Here is a 22,211-nt window from a genome sequence, read left to right as displayed (position 1 = left end):
CACATAGTATTAATTATAAGAGAGAAGGCAAGGGTTAAAAAAAAAAAACAAACCAACAACTATTACCTGGATGGAATTAGACTGATACTTGTGATACTCTGTGTTTGATTTTAGGTCATCAATATCTATTGTGGGAAGTCCTGAGATTAAAAGTTCCAGCTCTTGCTCCGTAAAGATAGAAATGAGACGCTTGGGGATAATCTCATAAAAGCCCTCCAAAAAGGCAGCCAATTGTTTTCGGATTGCTCCTGTAGGAAAGAATTTATTACCTATCCATTCAAATAATCACTACTGTCTATCTCTTACTTGCTATTCTGAATATGTGACACTACACTTTTTTTGGGTCCTTTTATTATCTCTTTTCCCACCTCAATAATACTTTATTGATAGTTATTAGTACTAGATAAATTACTTTGTATTTGCTTTTGTCTACTTTATATATGTTTTGCATATATTTGATTTCTGTGCAAAAGAATGTTATCTCAAAAAATTATTTTCATTTTTTGGCCTATCTTCCCAAAGCCTATCAGGATTTCTTGTCTTATCTAAATTTGTAATTTTCTTAGTCCACAGAGCAGAGTGTGTTTAAAACATGTTTGCTAAACTGCAATATTACTAGAAAAAGACAAAGAGAAGGCTCAAGTCAATTTCATTTCAAAGAGGAAGAAAATGAGACCCAGAGTGAAGGAGAGTAAATTGCCTCAAGAGTTTATAATGTAGCTAGGATATACATGATAGATGTCAGAGGTGGCTCAGTGGATTTTCTGATTCTAGATCCAGTGTAACATCAAGTTGCCTCTAATTATATCACAATCTCCACATACCTGTCATTCTCATCTGGCACACCAAATGTACATATTCCTTTTTGTTCTCCTCAGTTACTAGGATATTAGCTCCATTTGGCTTGAGGTCCCGAACCTCACAGACTCCAAATTCTTGAACCTGAAAATAAGCCATCAACCCCAGCCCACCAAAAGAATTAAAACAGAACATAATTTTATCACATGAATCAAGTATTTTTTTTGTCATTATGATTTCAAATGCTCTCAGGAACTGCAAACAAGGTAAAAAGACATTTCCAAAATCTTTTGCTCTTTCTCCTTGTGACAAAGAACCAATTAGATTATTATCTCTTAGATCCTAAAGGTCTAACATAAAACTAGCTAGACTGACTTAAAAAAATCTCATTCCTATAGGTGATGAAAAATACTATTTAAAAAAACAGAAGGGCTTAATTGAAATGAATTATCTGAGTGTTATAAAAATTCTTTTTTTAGTCATTCAGAAGGCCCACCCGGCATTACCTCAGTACTGAAAGTAAGATCATATCCAAGTGAAGAGACATCATTTTCCAGTAAGTAAACTAGACCTTGGTAAAAGTGGTAGTCTTCACTCTCCATATCTGTGTACCTGAAGGTAAGTGCAAACCATTGTTAATTGTGGAAAAGGAAATGGCTGGTATTAGAGAAAACTTTTTGTAGTGGATTGGAACATACCTGACTGACTTGCCCAGGATGTGTTTATAGAAAGATCTCGTGAAGTAGCACTCAAGAAGACGATTGTCATAGACAGCTTTAGCCACAATGCGCCCAACAAACTTGAAATAACTAAGATGATTGGGGTTACAATGGGAGGAAGGGTTGATGGTGTAGGTGACCCTGTCACCTGGTGAAGTCCGGAACAAGGCATACATAGGATTAAACATCTCTCTTGAGATGATCATGTACCATTCTCGAAGGAGTCCACCAGCATCTTGGCCTTCTTCTCCTTCAAATACTATATACCTATTATAGAAAGGAGATGGGAAGCAAAATATGAAGTACTAGTTACACAACACTTACCATGGACCATTTCGGACTAGTCCTCAAATAAGTACTATTAAAAGTTAATTAAGTTAAAGAAGTCCTAAGACTATAGAACTGTTAGCTATTTACAGAGGAGACTTTCTATAAATTCAGATATTAAAGAGATTTACCCAAGGCCTGTAACAGACAACTGGTATTAAGTGACTTATACAGGGTCACAAAGCTAGGAAATGTACAAGGTCACATTTAAACCCAGAACTTTCTCCAAGCCTGGCTATATAAACTATTTAAAGGGGACACACGACCATTTTCTGAATAGTTTTAAATGTATTAAAAATAAACAAAACCAACGCAACCAAGATTAGAAAGGAGGGAAACTGGGAAAAAATTTCTATGACAAAATTCTTTGATAAGGGTCTCAAATATATGAAGAACTAAGACAAATTTATAAGAATATAAGTCATTCCCTAATTAATAAATATAAATAGGCAGTTTTCAGAGGAAGAAATCAAAGCTCTCAATAGACACATAAAAACGTTCAAACCTCTATACTAATGCACTGAAGTTGTGAACTGAACCATTCTGGAGGACAATCTGGAATTTTGCCCAAAGGGCTTTAAATAATACATACCCTTTGATTCAGTATTAGCAATACTAGGTCTGTACCCCAAAGGGTTAAAAAATTTTTGGAAAGGGATCTGTTTGTACCAGAACAATTTGGAAGGATTTTTGTATACCCTGGATTGAATTGCTTGCCAAATCTGGGAGGAGGGAGGGACAGGAGGGAGACAGTTTAGGTCATTTGATAAATTTGAAAAACTTATGTGGAAATGTGTTATTAAAATAAAAAAGACATGCTTATTTTAAAGAAAATAGAAGTTCATGGTCTGATATGGCATATTGAGAGTTGGAGTGTTAATTGGTTGTTTAGTGAGAAGTAGGGTGAATTAAAAAAGACATGTCATCTAGTCTTTTGACAGGCTGACACTGTATAAGGAGAATAAACTGCTAACAATGTCTGAATCAGGGGGCAGAAAGAACGGAGTTCAAATCATGTAGATAATTAAGCAAGTAATTTAATCTTACCTCAGTTTTCACAACTATAAAATGGGTATAAAACCTATTTCCTGTAGCTATGACTTATATAGAATCAAAAATGGTAGCCAGATAAATAATTCCAATAATTTATATCTAACAAGTGTTTCCCCCCCTCTAAAAAAATGAGAGAATTTGACTTTGCTTGCTAAAGATCTGAAACACTAAGGGAATCACAAAATTTATCTTTAGCCCTTTGTACGATCCCCAAATATCAATGGGTACATAATTAGCTTTAGCAAAACCTTTTGTGTTCACTATGAAAAATGCTGTTTTTTTTAATGGTATTCTTACAATCGATTCTTCATTTCCTCAGGAGATTTTCGATGTAGCTCACGGTAAGAATCTTCAAAAACATGGTCACGACGGACATGCACAGCCATGTCTTCCTTTCGGAGTCCTTCATCTAGGCGCTCTAGCTCTTGGCGGAAGTATCTGTGATGTGGGAAATGGGAAAGTAAAAAAAGATTGCCTTTACCAACATTAGAGAAGATATGAAAAAACAAAAAATGGTTTCCCAGAATTTATCGAGAGTACAATTTCTAAAAAAGGAAAAGCCAGACAATAACTTAGATAGAAGCAGGACCTTCTCACATGATTAGTTATTTTTGTTGGCAGCCAGGTGGGTCAGTAGAGCCAGGAGGTCTTGGGTATAAATCTCACCTTAGACAACTTAATAGCTATGTGCCTCTCAGCAATTCACTAACGCCACAAACTGCCTAGTGTTAATCACATTTTTTCTCCTTTGAACTAATGTTAATTATTAATTCTATGTCAGAAGGACTTAAAAAGTAGGATTCTAAAAATGCCATGTATAAAGTCAGGAAGATGCAAGTTCACATTAAGTCTCAGCCACTTCTTATTTGAGTGATTCTGTGTAAGTTATTTATCTTTAAGTTTTCTTGAAGGGAAAAAAGAGATAACAATTTGTTGGTATGCAGGTGTTTAATAAATGTTTATTTCCTTTCTAGGTCAGGGTTGGTACAGAATGTCCTTTCTATATATGTAAATGTGAATTATTAGTAAAATTCTTTTCTAAGTTTTGAAATTCTTGAATTTGAAACTGATCAAGGAACCAGTTTAAAATTTTTATTTTTAAGATGAGGAAAATGAAACTGAGAAAAGTGGAAAAATGAAGATCCTTCATAATCATCATCTAACTTTTTTCTTTCTCAATAAAATAACTAGCTCTTTTTTTGCTTTTAAAGAATGCTTGAAAAACCCTAAAATCAGCCCTATATGTTATGAAGGGTGATAATTCTAGGCACTAAAAATGTATATTTAATGCTTCTTTTGTTTTCATACCACTATGCATATTCTCCTATTTCTAGTATTCTGGCATCATTGAAAACTGTTCTGTTGTTCTGGTTCTCACTCTGGAAACACATTTTCCAATTTGATCTTTACTAAATTTTGAGGGACATACTTGCGCTTTACATCAAAATCAAGGACCCGGATATAGTCAACAAGGACAGCAAAAGGCCCATCTGAAAGGTGGGTGGTGGATTGACGTAGAATCTGGTTTAACACAGTTCGATGAGTTTCTAAGAAGAGAGTAGAGTGGATTTCAGTACACACCAAGGTTCATTTATAATTTTATCAATTTAATACCATTTCTTATATTAAAAAAAAAAAGATAAAAAAATTTAGGCTGGGGAAAGAAAAAGAGGTCTTCTGGATCCAATACATACATCAACTTCTTCCCAAACATTTTCTTTTTCTTCTGCAGTCTAATTTCAACTACTACAAGAATTAGCAGTAATACACAGTTTACACACTTCCCATGACAGATTAGTTGCAGTCTTCTCTTGGCTTCACAATATTTCTAACTACAACACTGAAAAATAGCACAACCATTCCTTTTGATATTTCATTTTTTATCTTTATAACAAGTGCTCAATTATTCCCTTCAGTCTGCTCTTATACCTCCCCAGTTTTTGTATGCATATTACTTTTAAAGGTCTCATCATAATACTCTATTCCCAATCCTGATTTACAGTCTATGGTCTTATATGAGAAAGCTTAAAAGTCAGAATGTCAGACTCTTATGTTTTTCTTACCAGCAAATCGAAGGAACTTCTGTGTGTCAGGGGGCAGACTGGAAGATATATGCATTGATGAAGGCTCCCTGGAGAAGAATGGGTCAAGGGAGGAAGGAGTAGCAGGAGTCAAGGGGGCAGGAGAAAGTGGTGGAGGCTCATCTTTGATGTGGGCAAGCTGGCTCTCACGAGTATCCCTTATGGGTGGCTTGCTCTCTCGTTCTGTGGCATGTACTAGAAAAAAAGCCTCAACAGCAGGTTGTAGCACTGGACAAAAGGGGAAAGAAAATAGATAAGCTATAGAAATATAGAAAACAACCTAGAGAAAAAAAGTGTTTTAAAACCTATAGTCACCTAACACAGCATGCTGGTCATGGGATTCTTCTAGTTCTTTCAAACATTCACCCAGCATGTCCCAAAGTTCGTCTAGGCTCAATTGTTCACTTAGTAATGGAAGCTCTAGAGGTCTTTCCTCTTTTTCCTTCTCTATAGATTGTAGTCCTTCAGAGCCTAGTGGTGGGATACAGGGGAATAAAGAACAGGAATTAGTCTGAAGTGCTTATAATGTACTTGTACCGAAATTTTACCCAATGATGGCCTAACAGCAAAAAATGTGAGATAAAAAAAAAATCATTCATGCTTGGTCAGAAGAGATGATCTTGGGATATACATTTTTCACAATGAGAATGCAATTTGTTTTTAACCAAGACCCCAGATTTTTTTTTTAATTCCTTTGTCCCATAGGGCCTTGTATAGAATAGGCACCTAGGAAATGTACAATGAATAAATAATTAGTTGATGCTCTCCTTATTGAAAAAATTTATTACTTCCCTCTATTTATCTGGCCTATCCCAGTAATTTCCTATTCCCAATGCTATTTCCCATATTTTACTTTCAAAGAGTATACTGACCAACAGGCTGTACATCTTGAGTGCTGGGGGATGGCTGGTCCACATCCATAGGAGAGTCATCTCTTCGGGCAGAAACTTCTGATTGTCCTGATTCCGACTGGACAAAATAGTAACAAGAAGTCTGAATCTCTACTTACCCAGGAAAAGTGACCTTTCTAGAGATAGCTGAGATCAAACAATAATTTTCTCTCCTCCCAGATCCACAAACAGACTATATCTCCTTTTTTAGTTGGAGTGGTGAAGTGGTCTATCAAACTTCTTTAAGCTTGGCCTCACACAGTTTCTCTTGATTGTGCTTTACAATATCACCTTTTATTTTTATTCTTGCTCAACAGTCTAAGAGGTGAAAGCCAGGCTAAAATTAGGATAGATTACTAACTCCTAGGCATTTTTAAATTTTTGCAGTAAGGGATAGGCAATTGGGGTGAAGTGATCTGCCCAAGGTCACACACCTAGGAAATGTCTGACCCAAATTTGAACCTAGGACCTGGCTTGTATCTCTAGGCCTGACTTTCAATCTACTGAGCCACCTAGCTGCCCTGCTCCCATCATTAAAAAAAAAATTCTCCCTCTTAATTACAGATAAAAGCAATTTTAGCTTTCACTAAAAATCTTTTTGAGCTAAATTCTTTTCCTCCCCTCTTTCCCCTAGTCAGAGACAGGAAGCAATGTGATAGATTTTATAAATGCAATAAAGAAAGTAAAAAAATTTCCCATATTAGTCATTTTGTGAAAGTGAAATTGAACCCCCCCCCCCCAAAAGAGAAGAAAGTGAAATATAGCATATTTTGGGTTGAATTCAGACTCCATTGGTTCTTTCTCTGAAGGTAGATGGCATTTGTCATCATGTTGTCCTTGGAGCCTGTTAGATTACTGTATGGTTAAGAATAGCTTAACAAGACAGAGATTTCTAATATCTGTTTCTTTCCCTTATCTTCTATTGTGGAATAAATACAAAATAAATTTGTTTCAAGCCAGAGGCTAAGCACTGGGTGTTAAGTGACTTGTCCAGAGTCACATAGCTGTCAAGTGTCTGAAGCCAGACATGAACCCATTCCTGTCTCTAGAACAGCTTTAAACTACTGAACCATCTAGCAAACTAACACTTTTCTAGTGAAGTCTGGACAGATATATGTTTAAACAATGACATACATAATATGTTAAATAAACATGGAAGAGGAAGCAGTAAAATAAAGAACTAATTTTTAAATGGAGACTGAAATAAATTAAAACGTAGAAAGTCTAAGATGATTCTTAAAATAGTCTCTCTCACTGTGAAAAAGAGGCAGAACATATAGTAATAATGATAAATTCTCTAGAAGAGTACATTTTTTTTGTAGGTTCATTCAGGGTAGGAGGTAGAAAGAGAAGAAAAGTTCCATTATTTATATAATTATTATTTTGGGATAAAGACCATCCCTATTCTCTTAAGATCCCTCCTCTATCTAAATCATTTCATGGCTTTTAGCATGGAAATAAATAGGATTCTTGACTTTCAAACTATGGTTTCTGCTGATTTCAAAGATTTTCACTCCCTTACCTCTTATAAGGTAATTTTTTACTGGAGGAAGAACTCATGACATGATACCAGACTTTAAGGGACAGCCAATTTCCAATGTAAGTTCCCTAAAAAACACCCCTTTCTCAAAGTTATTATAGTATGACTTTTCTGGCAGTGTGTCTACTTAGAATAAAGATAGTGGAAAGGCCTTGAGGGCTTTATACTCATGACAGGGACAGAATGAGGAGGACTAAACAGAGAACTAGAGAATTAGGTGGCTTAGAAAAAAACATTAGAAATTTATTAGAGCTAAGTTTTAAAATAAAAAGGAGAAGGAAGCAAAATAATCAGGCAAAAATTCTATTTTCTAGAAGTATTTAGAAATAATTTCACAGAAAGGTTAAGTAATGTGGGAAAAGTTGAGAAAATAAAAATACATAAAGGGAATTAAAGAAAAAATTAGAGGCCCCAGGCATCATGCTAACCGTTGCTGCTTGTTGTTGTCTCCGCGCCCTTTGACCCTCACGTACCATTTGTATAATGGCATCAGCCTCAGCCTCTAGCTGCCGAACAGCTGCCTGGATGCTGCTAGCCGAGCCCAGGCTGGAAGCACCTGGAAGGAGGGACATGGGTAGACATTCAAATAAATGGGCTAGGATAGTAGTTTCCCTTTGGAAGATTGGATATGCTATATAAACAATCCCAGGAAACCAGGCTAATGTCCCTCAGTTCCATACCTAGCCTGCCTGTTTGCTTGGCTTTTTTGTTGGCTCTTCGAGTATCATCCCGAAGTTGAATGATGACCTGCAGTACACGGAGGAAAAACTTCTGTGTGGATGTCTTGGATGTTAGCATGGACATTGAAGGTAGCTGTAGCTCCCGGCCACCTAGTGGGCGCTTCTGAGAAGCCACAATCACCACATTCTCAGCAGTATCAAATCTAGGTAGGGAGGAAAAAAACTTCTAAATAAGTCAGTTATTTCAGATAACCTTTTGTAGTTTTCTAGGAATATGTGTGAGTTTTCTCAACAATAGTATATGTGTATATGTATATAGGAAGACACCAAAAGACTTTCAACCTCAAGTACCTAAGGAGGAATTCTGTCATTGTAAGCATAAATCTCTATTAATACAAGCCAATTGGTCTTCCATTTTGATTTATATTTCTGGATGCTATTCACCTGCTCTGCATCTTTCCTTTCAACTTAGTGGCTTGTGGCTGTTCTTCTGGTAGACCATCTGGAGAAAGTGTCTCACAATGGGTTCGACGTAGTTGTTCCAAGTTGTATTCTCGTAGTTCGGCTAGAAGGGTCCCTGAGTAAATGTAGCAACCAGAGGTTAATCAAGAGTTTTATGCAGAGATGTGGAATTATTCTTTTGAAGAGTCAATGTGCTCAAAGGAGAAGAAAACATGCTCTGTTAAGATTAACTACAAAATTCAGAAGGCAAAACATATTGGGTATTTGTGTTTAGTCATGAATTGTGCCAGAAAAAGTTAAGCCAAAAACATTAACTTCAAGATTTCTGGCTCCCAAGTGCTTATCTGATCTCCACAGAAAAGTAATTTCTGTGTTACAACTATAGACTTGTAGAGCCTGAAAAACATCTTAAGACTGTTATAGTGCCAGGAAGAGGAGGATGCATGGGTAACTGCTATAAATTCCCTTACCAATTTGCTTGCATAGCGTGTAACCTAGGTGTCTGGCACCATTCAAAAGCAATTTGAGAACAGTATCTCTGGTCAAGGAGTCTCCCCTGGAGAGCTGTAGTAAGACATTGGCTGCATCTTCTAGACCTTCCTCTGAACAGGAGTGTGATGTCAGTACCTAAAAGAAAAAAAAAAGAACGTGTATGGAATTTAGGCAGTTGAAGAATCTTACTGTGATTCAGACTTGACATCCTGTCTCTGTCTCCCTCCTCAACAAAAAACTGGAAGATCTACCTCCACAGAGAGCTGAAGCTGGTTTTCTGTTAAGCCTGATGCCACCATCTTTTCAACACTGCCACTGCTTCCTCCTTCACCAGCCTTTGCAGGGGATTTGCTGTTCTTATTAGTAGTAGCTTTGAAAAACAAAAATAACTGATCATACAGGGCAATTATACTGAATATGGAGCAGATACCCAGGTGATTATATAGGTGGCATGCTTTTTGGCTTCAGGTGTCGATTTCTCCTTTTTGATATATAAATGCTAGATACTTGTAAAGCACGTAATGAATATAATCTAATTTCAAAGATATATTTCCATAATGTAGGAGTGAAGGATTGTTTTTTTAAAAAAAATTCACTTAAATTGCTAAAGCCAAATTATATAGGGAAAATAAAATTGGCATCCAGTGGTTTCCAGATACAAAAAGCCACCTTTCAAGCTTCAACTTACCTGAAATAGTGGAAGTTGTCATTTCAGTAGTCCCACTTACATCCAAGGCAAGGCTAGGTGTGACAGGAGCAGTGGCAACTGTGGTGGCGGCGGCAGTAGAAGCAATGGTAGGTGGTGTGGCGACAGCAGAAATAGTGATAGAAGCAGAACTACTGGTGCCATGGTTAGTCAGTATTTCTGGCATTTTGTTCTCTGGGAGGGCAATGGAGATGAGAGATAAGAGCCTGAGAAGCTTCTCAGTCAAGAGGGAGCTCCTTCGGATGACTGGGTGGGACAACATATTCATGAGCTGCCCTAAAGGTGAAGCCTCAAGACTATATGGGGAGGTTTCCCCTTCACCACCAGCACTGACAGGTACAGATCTGATGGAATTTTTGCCTTTACGGCTGACATTCATATTGTCAAGTTTTACCAACAAGTCCCAGAAGTCAGTGGAAATGCCACTACTAGTGGATTGCCCCGGGCAAGGGCTGCAGGCCTGTTTGTTGCTCTTTTCACTCTCACAGTTTGTTTCTTTGGTCCGCTGTTGTGTGAAATGGCTCGGAAATACCTGTAAGAGAAACAGGGATAGTTTCTATCAAAAGGTTTACTGAGTAAACATTACAGATAGCTTCTTTGGAGTAGAAAAACAACATAGCCTCAGTAGATTAGGTGCATTCCTAAAATGGGGTTGAGGAAAAGGGTAGCTGCGGAGAGGATAGAGATTAAATATGGTAAACAAAGTCATAGAAAGAGATCTAATTATAGTATATGGACCATTTGATCAAGCTTAGTTAAGTACTGTGAAGACAAAAGTACTAATTGGTTTGAAATTAAAATCTATGAACATTTCTCAGCATGATTTAAATGTATAAAATATATCATAGGATCATAAGGCATAAAATTCTGATAATCTTTTGGTTTCTATTTTAGATGATGAAATGACTGAATTAAATGTTAAGGTATCACTTAATTCTGATCTATTATGATTTTGATTGGTAAACCCTTGACTACAGGATACTCACCTTGGCTAACTGAATAAGTGTGTCTAAGACATGTCTACAGACCACAGGTGCAGCCTGAGGGTGGATGTGAACAGTAGAACCGCAGCCAGCATGTTTTTCCATGTGCTTTCGACTTCCTGACCTCTGAATCTGGAATATATTAGTTCGGCATCCCAAGGCTGCATCCATGGACACAGAGAGCCAAGAAAGCTGACTTGAACTCTTAGATTCCATCTTATGCAGCAGGTCCAAGGGCCGGGTGTCAAGGCTGCCTGAGGTACAACCCTTTGATGACTTCTTCCCTTTGTCTTCAGCAGCAACTGACTTGGGGGTTTCTATGCATAACTCACTCTCACTACTACGCTGTAGGATAGAAAGCAGGCTTCGTATAACCCAGTGGCGCGTTTGGGCATGGTAGCATAGGTTACGCAGAACCCTGTGAAGACGACTTGTATTTAGTTTGGGTTCATCAACAAAGAGAAGGACCAGGAGACAAGACAAAGCTTCATGGTCCAGAAGAAGACGGCCACGAAGACGAAGAAGACTTTCCATGTTACTTCCTGATGGTCTGGAAAAAAAATTAACACAGGCCAGTTATTGCTCCTTCCTTTATGCTTTTACTATCTCCTTTTCTTCATATCTGAAAAGGCCAATTCCCAAACTATATAAAACTATTCTATTAGGTTAGCTAAAATCAGGAAGAAATTAGCTCAATTTCCCCAAAGACCTATGTAGAACTTTAAACCCTGATTAGAAGTGGTATGGATTCTCAATCCTCCAACATTAAAAAACAAACAAACAAAAAACAAAACAAAACAAAACAAAAACACACACCACCAGGGTTACTGTAGTTCCTTTCTGGACAAAATCAAGGGGAACAAAATTCCAATGCCAAAATAACAAGCACACTAAGTTTCCTCTATTTTGAGAAAATATTTATGACATCTTAAATTTACATTTTTTCATCCTATAGCTCTTAGTCTTTTCAGTCAAATTCTTTGAAAGTGGAATCTATCTTCATTGACTCCACTTTTCTCTTACCTTACAACCCATTCTGATTATTCAATTGAAAATATTCTAGATGCAAAATCTGACAGCCTTTTAAAAATTCTTTCTTTTCAGTTACTCTACAGCATATGACATAAATAACTACTACCTATTCTCATTCTTTGTTATTCTTTCTTTTCTAGGTTTTTGTTTATATTGCTTTCATTCTTAATATAAATAGGAATTGAGTACCCCAGCTCCGTCCTGCACAGTTTTCTTTCTATAAAATCTCACTTAGTAACTGTATTAGTGTAAATCAATTTGATTATCATGTTTTTGTTCTTGTTGCCATCCTAAATTAACTCCCAATTGAAGGACATAATCCCCACTGTATCCCACTTTTTGTAAATATAATCTTTTGAATTTCTTTGGGTTTCACCTTCTTCTAGTCACCTAGTGTCATAATCTTGGTAGTATCTTTGACAGTGGGCCTTAAGAAGTTTATACCTGTTGTGGCTGCTGCTTCCTCCCATTTGGAAAGTTCCACCCCTCTGGACAGCAAGTCTTGTGTACTGGACTCCTCGGTTCCCACTCAGGCGACTTGTGAAAGCTGTGAGGGGTGAGGGGGTGGGAAGAAAAATAAATAGTCATATTTTTTGTATACTGAAACAGATAAAGAAATTCCCATTTTGTGAACTTTATACCTGGACTCCGAAGGATGGCAGACAATGCTGAAGTGCTGCTGTGTCCAAACAATCTTTCATGCATAAGTTGTCTCTGCCGGGCTTCTTGCTCTCGCCGTAAAGCTTGGGCTTCTGCAGCAATGTCTGGCGGCATAACAGCTAATACACTGTCTTCCATGTCTTCTAGCACACTGCGGCGCAAATCTGATGGCAAGGTCTGGATGAAAGTCACTGGGTCCATTGGAGTGTCTGAACTAGCATTTTGTGCCAGTTCTCGCCTTTGCTGCTCAGCCCTCTGTTGTGCTAATACCTAAGAAAATCAGGACATTATTGAAGTGAGTCAGAGACTCTATGGAAGGAATGTAAAATAAAAATAGGCAGTCCATCTGCCAAATTCTAACCCTCCACTTGGCTCAGGGGTAAAAGGATGTTTTAATCCTAATCCGCTCAGTTAATGAAGAGCAAAGCATCATCCTTAAGGTGTAAAGGACTTTATGGGAATAATGTATGGCGCTATGAGTACTTTCAAGAGGAGAGTAAGAGCCATAGAAGGACATTAAATCCTTTATTTTATAATTGAGGAAATTAAACTCAAGGTCTGAAGTGATTTTCTCAAAAGCAAAGGACTTTTCTAATACAGGTACTAAATGATTCTGGTTCTTTTTGGGTTTGTTTCTTTGGTACAATGCAAACCTCTAAGATAAAAGTATTTATGATTCCACAAAGCCCCAACATTAAAAATGTACCTCCTCTTGAATAGCTGGAGGCAAAGCAGCCAAAAACTCAGGGCTCACTTCAGTCATACTAGTGTTTCCAACCATAGGAGGAACTGGATTGGTAGCTGTTGGAGTGCCTCTTGCAGGGGGTCGAATGCCCAATTGATTTTGTAAGACCTCCCTTCGAATATCATCTGGCAGAGCAGCCAAAAAGGAGGGGTCTACACCCTCAGGAAGATTGATACCTAGGAGAGAACGAGATTGTTTTTGTTTCTGTTAAAATAAATACCAGCCATAATGGCTCACACCTTTCCATATCTTCTCTCTTTTTTTTGTCAACCTTACTATTCATTATTTTTCAAACCCAAACTATTCCAAGTCAAAAATGATTAAGTGTATATTACATGTAAAGCATTACAATCAGTGTTGGAAATAAAATGTAAGTGGAAAGATAGTACCTGCTCTTAAAAAGCTCATGTTCCTACAAAGAAAAACACCACAGAGAGAGGTGAAAACAGCAGGGAAGAGCAGGTTGAGAATTGGAGAAAGGCCATTCTGTAGAGTCAAGATGTTGAAGTTCAAAGAATGAAGAATGGCAGGTATGAGTCCTTCTTTGTTTCTTTCTTTTAACATCTATAAACTTACTTCCCTTTTATATTTTTTTCAATAATATGTAAAGTTTTAAAATATTCATTTTTTAAGACTGAGCTTTAAATTCTCTCCTCCCTTTACCCTAATTGGAAAGTCAATAATTTAATCTTTATTATATATGATAAAACTCATACCAAACACATTTCCATATAAGCCATGTTGTAAAATAATGAAAAATATCATTTTTCATGTCATTCACAGTTTTTCATCATATAGTATTGCTGAAACCAAGTAGTATTCTTCCGATTTTGCTCACTTCATTTTAGTCACTTTCCCAGAAATTATCTTGCTTGTCATTTCTCATAACACAACAGAATTCTATTATAATCATATACTAAAGTTTGTTCAGTTTTTTCTCAATTCTGGGCATCTCCTGATATTTTGCGACCACAAAAAAAACTGCTATAGATGTTTTTATACAAGTAAGTACATTTTCTTTTTTTTATCTTTTTTTGTATACAGATCTAGTAGTGGCAAATACCCAAGGTAACACTAATATTAAATTATTCACGATTAATTAGAATGAATTCTAAAAGGTAGTGTCTATTAGACCTCATAAGCTATCTGAGATACATATGGCATTAACAAGACAGAAGTTGTTCTTGTAAGATTCAGTCTATCTCATTCTTTCATTTATCTTTTCATCCACATCCATCCATCCATCCATCCATCCATCCATCCATCCATCCATCCATCCATCCATCCATCCATCCATCCATCCATCCATCCATCCATCCATCCATCCATCCATCCATCCATCCATCCATCCATCCATCCATCCATCCATCTAAACCCTTACCTTCTATCTAGGAATCAATACTGTGTATTGGGTTCCAAGGCAGAAGAGTGGTAAGGGCCAGGCAATGGGGGTTAAATGACTTGTTCAGGATCACACAGCTGGGACGTGTCTGAGGCCAGATGTGAACCTGGGACCTCCCATCTCTAGGACTGGCTCTCAATCCACTGAGCTATCCAGCTGCTCCCCACAGACTATCTTATATTTCAATTGCTGTTGAGCGAATCTTTGAGTCTTTGACTCAAAGGCTAGAATAGGACTTCTAGTTCTCATATTTTTGTTTTACTTTATTCTCAGGCAACTGTATACTTTCCTTGTCATGATTTTCCAGTAGTCCCATAATTTTTTTTTTATTTTAACCCATAACTTCTGTGTATTGACTTATAGGTGGAAGAGTGTGTAAAGGTAGGCAATGGGGGTCAAGTGACTTGCCCAGGGTCACACAGCTGGGAAGTGTCTGAGGCCAGATTTGAACCTAGGACCTCCCGTCTCTAGGCCTGACTCTCAATCCACTGAGCTACCCACCTGCCCCCAGGAGTCCCATAATTCTTAAATATCTCCCCTGGATATATTTTCCAGGTCTGTTGTTTTATCAATGAGGTATTTCATATTTTCCTCAATTTTTTAATTCCTTAGATTTTGTTTTATAGACTCTTGCTACCTTGTGAAAGAAGTATTTGCTTCTAGTTGTTGGATTCTAATTTTTAAAGGCTAAATTTCATCCTAGGCTTTTTGATCATCCTTTTCCTTTTGGTCTGTTTTCCTTTGTAGATCATCTTTCACTTTCTTTACATTGTTTTCAAGCTGGTCAATTCTGACTTTAAAGACACTATTTACTTGTTTTTACTTCACGTGCCTCTGTTTCCAGATGACTATTTTGTTTTTTAAATTCTTTTCCCAATTTTCTTCAGCTTCTCTTAATTGCTTTTTGAACATTTTTTGAGTTCTTCCAAAGTCTGTGTCCAATTCACTGGAGTTTCTTAGTTTTTGCTTAGTCTTCCTCTATTCCATTTGTTCTTTACCTGGATAGAAGCTGATTATAATTTATTTTTTCTTTTTCCTGATGTTTATTCATATTTTTACTTCTTTTTCCCTCTTTATTGGCTGTATTCTTGCTCCTCTATTTATTTGTTGGATCTATGGGTTTGGGATTTTCTGTCATGGAAGTTTTTTCCCCCCTCTGTTCTGCTGATTTAACTGGATTAGGCTGATGGAGCTGACTTGTATTAATGAGTTCTGAGGTCAGATCTTCCCTAGTTGCTGTTGAAGTAGAAGTTGAAAATGAAGGTAGTTACCCTGCTCCTCTTCTTCCTTTCTGCCAGTCGTCTCCCTGCCAGCTTCTTATGGTGGTACCAAGATACTCTGTTGTGGTTGTAGCCTTTGCTCTGAAATCCCTGTCAGCTGAATTCTTATTGTGGGTCTCAGTGCAGTAGGTGGGGGAGAGGTACTGGAGACTGAGCTTCTTTACCCTGTGGAGGCTTCTTATCTGCACTATTGATAGACTAGATTAAGCCAGCCCAGCTGATCTATAGAGCAGGATGTGCCATGAGGCCCAAACCTCCAGAGGCAGAGGCCCAAGATGGAGGATTGGTGGCTGAAGGCTATGATCAGGCTGCCCTCCTCTCTGGTCCTCTCCTCCAGTTGCCTCCCTACCAGCTGTGGTCAGAGCTCTGGGCCTCAAGTAGCAAAGTACTCCCTCTGGGCTGGAACCCTTGCCCTGAGATCACAACTGCCCGAATCTCAGCACAGTAGATGGGTGAAGGGTCCTGGGACCTTCCTTTTTTTCTTAAACCTGAGAATTCAGCCTTCTCTGTGTACCTTTTAAGTTGAAGAGCAGAGGGATCCTATGGCTCTGCCTTGTTGTTATTTTGTGTTCTTGTCAAAGCACTTTGTTTTTGATTGGTGTGGAAGGCTTTTCACAGAGGACTTGACTTTTGATACTTTTAAGCCACCATCTTGATTCTGCCCCTGTATATCTTTCCTTGTAAATACATAACATTACAATGGTCTCACCTGCAAGAGGATCGTCTTCTTCACTGCTTGTTGAAGGTAATGGCTCTTCAAGATTATCCCTTGAATCTGCACCAGAAATGGCCACTGCAGAATCTCTGGTGGAGGAACTCTCTGAGGACGAGGCTGGAGGAGAACTAGAAAAAAATATGAAGGGGAGGTCATTCTGATGAGGGAATCTAGAAGAAATACATACTTTTAGCAAGAGAAGAAACATACTTCATACCTTTTTCTCATTCTTTCCCCTATTTCCTTTCTTATGGGGCTTAAAAAAAATCCTGATAACTTTGCTTTAGAGCAATCATTTCTACGAATAAGTTTCCCAGTAATCCTATATTCACTCTCAATATTCAACCCTCTTTAGAAAGCAATTAACAAAAACATCATATTACTCATTTCACCTGTCTTCAGTCTGTTGCTGGGACTCGCTTGGCCCATCTCCACTGCCTTGTGTTTCTGTACTAGGCTGAGGAATATCCACAGGAGTAGTAGTGTCTACCCTAGGTGGCTCAATGCTGCTGGAAACTGCACTATCTCCAACTGCCTCCTCCAGGTTGCAGGATGCTAGGCTGCTGGTATCCATAGGGGACCCCTCCAGTTGGCTACTCACAGCAGTCAGGACATCTGAGTCTTCAGCCCTCTCTGGAGATGAGGCTGTGTGGAAAGCACAAGAAGTTAGAAAATATTAATTCAGAAAACAATAAAAAGGCTTGTTGGACAACAAAATGATCACTGAATACTAATGAACCATAAGGCTTGGTATTCATATTTTCCCCAAATGAACATTTTCTTATAATAGAGATGTTGGGTGTTTAAGTGAATTGTTCTTGATTAAATGGCAGAGTGTAAAGAACAATTGACTTGGAATCATGAGAACTGGAACTAGGTCTAGGTTGTTTCTCTCAGATGGCTGATATATAAAACTGAGAAGACTTATAAAGTTTCTAAGGCCCTTCTAGTTCTAACATTCCTTTTTTTTTCAACAGAAGCATGGAAAAGTTATACTTATGGATGTACTAAATTTTTTAAACTTAAGAAAAAAAATACTTACTTATTGTAGGAGCTGGTGATAGTTCCATTTGTATTGTCTCCGTTTCCCCACTTGGTTGTATGAGACCTAAGACTTCTTGCTCTACAGGCATTAGAAGCTGTGAAGAGGACTCTGATATATTTGGAATGTGAAACTGCTGGGTTAGCTCTCCAACAGCTAATGGGGGTGGCAGAGGTGGTTGGTGATGCGAAGTTTCCAGAGTAACAAGGGTCTGTTTAGGTCTAACTGAAGTGCCTTCTGCTGGAGATGTAGTAGCTGGGTAGTTGTCAGGTCTGTTGGTCATATCTTGCTCAGAAAGAATGAAAAACATGTTAAGTAGACACTTGGTTAGGGTCCTAGTCATCGGTAAATATACTCATTTTAATAAGGATTTGGCTACACTTAAAAAAAAAAACAAAAAACAAAAAAAAAAACAAAACAAAACCTTTATACTTCGGTGTATTGTCTCATAGGTGGAGGATTGGTAAGGGTGGGCAATGGGGGTCAAGTGACTTGCCCAGGGTCACACAGCTAGGAAGTGGCTGAGGCCGGGTTTGAACCTAGGACCTCCCGTCTCTAGGCCTGACTCTCACTCCACTGAGCTACCCACCTGCCCCCTTGGCTACACTTTTAAGACAAAACATACCTATCTTTCCCTTTAGACAGGAAGAGGGACTGTTTATAAAATATTATCATACACCTCAAGAGCAACATGAAGTGTTCTAGTAATGTTATTTAGTTTTTACAAAAGTATCACTGTTGCAAGCCTAATGTGACCTCCATGTATATGTTCTAGACCCAACACTGGTCTCCAAAGGACAGTTGGTTAAACAAGGGCAAAGAAGTGATATAATTGTGCAAAGAATGCATTTAAGAATAACATTTACTTCATGATTGGGGAAAGCTAAAGGTATCCCTAACTCATAACACTTCTCCTTATTTATTTAAATCCATCATAGGAAGGTTGGTTGAATAGTATTCTAAAATTTTTTTCAAGATCTTAAAAGGATTAGAATATCCTCTCTTTGTCTAAATACTGAGCAGAAGGGAACTGCAATCACTTCTAGGACTCAAATTGCAAAGGTCAGGAAAGGGATAGAGGAGATTCTTGGAAGTAGACAATAAAGCTAAACAAATTTGAAATGGTTAATAATTATCTATGAAGATAGAAGAGATACTAAGAAAATGAAGAAATGTGAACTGGACAGTGAAGGAACAAACATTAATAAAACATCTTGTAGATGCCAGGTACTAATGTTAAGTGCTTTGCAAGTTTTGGTTGGTACAGCAGCACTCAATGAGCCTTCACTGCATGGATGCCTAATCCTGGATCCCTAAAATAAACATTAGAAAGAGACCTTTCAAGTGTTTTTTTTTTAAGGAATCTGGTAGCATGTTGCTGTTGCCTTCATTAGGATCTCTTAGATTTTTGTGTTATAGAACACAAACAATTAAGTCAGGAACTGGAAAAATCCCATACTGTGGAAATTGTCTATGAATAATATATATTCTCAGAGCTTTTGGGGGAACAATGAGCAACACAATGAGAAGATTTAATCATTAAGGAAAATGTAGCTTCATGGAAAATACAATAGACTGCAGAGTTATCGGAAAAACTGGGCATTATCCTAAAGCCAATATATCTAATGTATTAGAGTACAAGGACTTTAATTTCAGTCATGTGGGCCATTGTTAATTGTTGACTTGAGAGTAATAAGAAAAAAAATGGTGACCAATATTTTTCATCAAAAAGGTTGTAAAAAAATAATTACCTGAGAGATTCTGTCCAGAAGTATCATTTGTTTTGGATGTGGTACCCTGTGTGAAGAGAAAAGAATGATACTGCATTAGCTCATCTATAAATATTTTATTTCACCAGAGAGGAAAGTGTCAGTAAAAAAATATGGGACGGTCCATTTCACTTTTGTATTTGTAGAATTTCTTCTTGTCAAAATCTAAATCAATATTTGGAAAATAGCACACACTTAATAAAAGTTAAATGATTCATATGAAACTAGGTTTTTTACAAGCTAAACCAAAATACTAAGATTATAATTTTAACTAGTGGTCAGAGTACAATGGAGGTGCCATAAGCAAAAACATAACTAAAGACTTTATTCTTCCTCACTTTTCCCATCTATCTCTCCCTAATCTTTTTACTTATCAGGGCACAATCAGAGATGATGGAGACTACTCAAGTGAGTTTTTTTCCTGACTTCTGGGACTAATTTTTTTCTCTAGTTAATCTACTTCATTCATTATGCAAGAAAAAAAAAGTAGAATCAAGCTTAGTTATTCAGCGGGCCAAAAAAATCCAAGGCCTTTTGCCTTGTGAGTGAGATTTCCCCAAGGACAGATTTTACCTTACCAAAAGAACTTGGAAAAAAGACTTATGTGAACTGAAATAAATAGAACCAGGAAATCATTCTACATATAACTGAAACACTGTGGGCTGATTAAATGTAATTTAATCCAGAAGTAAATATATGATTTATCATTTGTTTAATATGAACATATGATTTGGGGTTCTGGTTTTAAAAGATTACTCTACTACAAAAATGAATAATATGGAAATAGGATATGTAAAACCCAGTGAAATTGCTTGTCAACTCTGGGAGTGAGGAGGGAAGAGGGGAGGGAAACAAGAAGAATCAGGTAACTAGAAAAAAAAAATATAAAAAAAATCACATTTAAAGAACTAAAACCAACTGTAGTTTTGCTTTAGCTATTCATTTGGTTGTGACCATAGGGACTAATGTCCCATCTCTCTGGGGGAAGCTTAGATGATCCCAAATACTTTTCCATTCTAAATTTAAGTTACCTGTACACTCTGATCCTTATTCTCTTTTTCTTCCTTAGCCATGCTAGCTCTCTTAGCTTCTTCCTCAGCCAGCTGCTTTCTGCGCTTCTCTCGTCTTTCCTCTAGTTCTTCATCCCTCAAGGACTCCAGGTGATTAATGATAGGCACTTTCACAACTGAATGTAAGAAAGCAAGAATGAGATCTGAAACCATTTTTTGGTGAAGTGGTGGAATAAAATGAGACACAGAGTTGGAAATAAAGTTCTTCCTTATCTCAGTATCTCCTCAACTGGCTACCAAAGATCTACCAATTTTCTATGACATTAACCCCAAACTCACCAGAAACACAGTCATGCATACTCTCAGCATCAAGAACTTTACACTCTTCTGTCCATCTGGTTAGGGCTGTAGGAATGCTAGAAAGAGTTCCTATGACAGAATGAAAAAAGAGAATCAGTAATCTGCTGCTTTTTATGCCTCTATGCTGATGAATGAATCAGAAAACACCTATTATCTTTTACTGTCCTCAGAAAAAAAGCTGGAGATATATGTGGAATAGCCTGAGGGTAAAAAAATGTTTTTAATACTTAAACCAAAATTCAATACACACTGGAATGCTAGGTCATGCAATTCCTTACTCTCTTTAAAAAAGTAAACAAATTTTTTATTCTGTCTACATAGGACTTTTTGTTTACCAAAGAGACCCTTTTTATTTCCTAAAATCAACATTGTAAGGAATAATTTTGTTGGGTTACCAAAAATTGATTGTAGGAGATAGAAAAGGCAAATAAATCTTCTATTCCCCCACATAAACTTGCCTGCCTGGCTTGTAGCTGTGCTCTGGTCATGGAAGAAGTCATCAAGCAATTCATCATCTGAACGGGCAATGATATGTACATCATCATTACCCACTAAGAGACGGGCTCGGCCTCGACTCTGCAGTGGGAGACTGCTGCTCAGCTGAAGAATATCTGCAGCTGCAGAGGGACCCAGTAACCTGAAATATTAATTCAAAAATCATTTCCTCTGGAGATTATTTTCTAGGTAACACAGCTCACCTGGGCTTGTAATTATCTCCCTAAAAATACTCATATTTTATTATTTTTTTTGAGGCACATTTTAATTGTAGCACACTCAGGTAAAAAAAAATTCGACCAGGGTCTTTCTGTTCCTGGTTGCTTTTATTAACAAATCTCAAGATATTAGCATTTTGGAATGCTATGCCATATAGTAATTTAATTTGCTTTATAATAATTCCTTCCTCAGTCTTCAGTATGTAAAAATAAAACAAAACATTAAGATAGATTCTTAGTATTGCTTCCAACTGCAGAAGAGCAGTAAAGTGCTAGGCAATCGGGGGGGGTTAAATGACTTGCTCAGAATCACATCAGTAGGAATTATGAAGGCTACATCTGAACTTAAGATCTTTGAACTCTTGGTCTGGCTCTCTATCCACTGAGCCACTTAACTGCTCTTCCGGTAGTTTTTTAAATAGAAAAAGTTAGTTTCATGTAAACTATATAACCCCATCTTTTTACTATGCATATTTTGTACAAGAGGCAAGAGAAAAGACAATTTGTGTGTCTGTGTGTATGTATGCCAAATATTTTATTTCAGTTTCCAGTTTATAATACAATGTAAATTCAGATATATAATAAAGAACTGTAGGAAAATAAGCAAATGAAGAATTCTATTCTCACTGTTAATCATAGATGTGTTCGGGATTTCATAAATCTCACTAATTGCCAATTGTTAACTTCTACAGAAAAGATGTAAAAAAAGATGTAAAAAAGCTCAACGGTGTCATATAACATATTTTCACAAT

The 22,211-nt window shown here is 37.3% G+C and overlaps 1 protein-coding gene across 1 annotated transcript in view; it reads right to left on the bottom strand.

The window, feature by feature from the left end:
* Positions 1-22,211, bottom strand: part of LOC123253836 (E3 ubiquitin-protein ligase HUWE1-like) — an 88,141-nt gene that overhangs the window by 2,264 nt on the left and 63,666 nt on the right. Inside the window, exons 54-79 of the mRNA XM_044682954.1 lie at positions 21,205-21,383; positions 20,726-20,815; positions 20,408-20,562; positions 19,359-19,404; positions 17,608-17,892; positions 16,958-17,210; positions 16,560-16,693; positions 13,130-13,344; positions 12,405-12,693; positions 12,208-12,310; positions 10,735-11,281; positions 9,731-10,280; positions 9,294-9,412; positions 9,021-9,177; positions 8,533-8,665; positions 8,089-8,291; positions 7,837-7,964; positions 5,851-5,947; positions 5,294-5,449; positions 4,961-5,206; positions 4,327-4,444; positions 3,195-3,335; positions 1,497-1,784; positions 1,305-1,410; positions 825-942; positions 67-248 (exon numbers count right to left, since the gene is read on the bottom strand). Of these exons, the coding sequence (XP_044538889.1) occupies positions 67-248; positions 825-942; positions 1,305-1,410; positions 1,497-1,784; positions 3,195-3,335; positions 4,327-4,444; positions 4,961-5,206; positions 5,294-5,449; positions 5,851-5,947; positions 7,837-7,964; positions 8,089-8,291; positions 8,533-8,665; positions 9,021-9,177; positions 9,294-9,412; positions 9,731-10,280; positions 10,735-11,281; positions 12,208-12,310; positions 12,405-12,693; positions 13,130-13,344; positions 16,560-16,693; positions 16,958-17,210; positions 17,608-17,892; positions 19,359-19,404; positions 20,408-20,562; positions 20,726-20,815; positions 21,205-21,383 (5,038 nt within the window). The remainder of the gene's footprint in view (positions 1-66; positions 249-824; positions 943-1,304; positions 1,411-1,496; positions 1,785-3,194; positions 3,336-4,326; positions 4,445-4,960; positions 5,207-5,293; positions 5,450-5,850; positions 5,948-7,836; positions 7,965-8,088; positions 8,292-8,532; positions 8,666-9,020; positions 9,178-9,293; positions 9,413-9,730; positions 10,281-10,734; positions 11,282-12,207; positions 12,311-12,404; positions 12,694-13,129; positions 13,345-16,559; positions 16,694-16,957; positions 17,211-17,607; positions 17,893-19,358; positions 19,405-20,407; positions 20,563-20,725; positions 20,816-21,204; positions 21,384-22,211) is intronic.

The sequence above is a fragment of the Gracilinanus agilis genome, chromosome X (assembly GCF_016433145.1).
Source record: "Gracilinanus agilis isolate LMUSP501 chromosome X, AgileGrace, whole genome shotgun sequence".
NCBI lineage: Eukaryota > Metazoa > Chordata > Mammalia > Didelphimorphia > Didelphidae > Gracilinanus > Gracilinanus agilis.
This window is presented reverse-complemented; position numbering and strand designations above follow the sequence as displayed.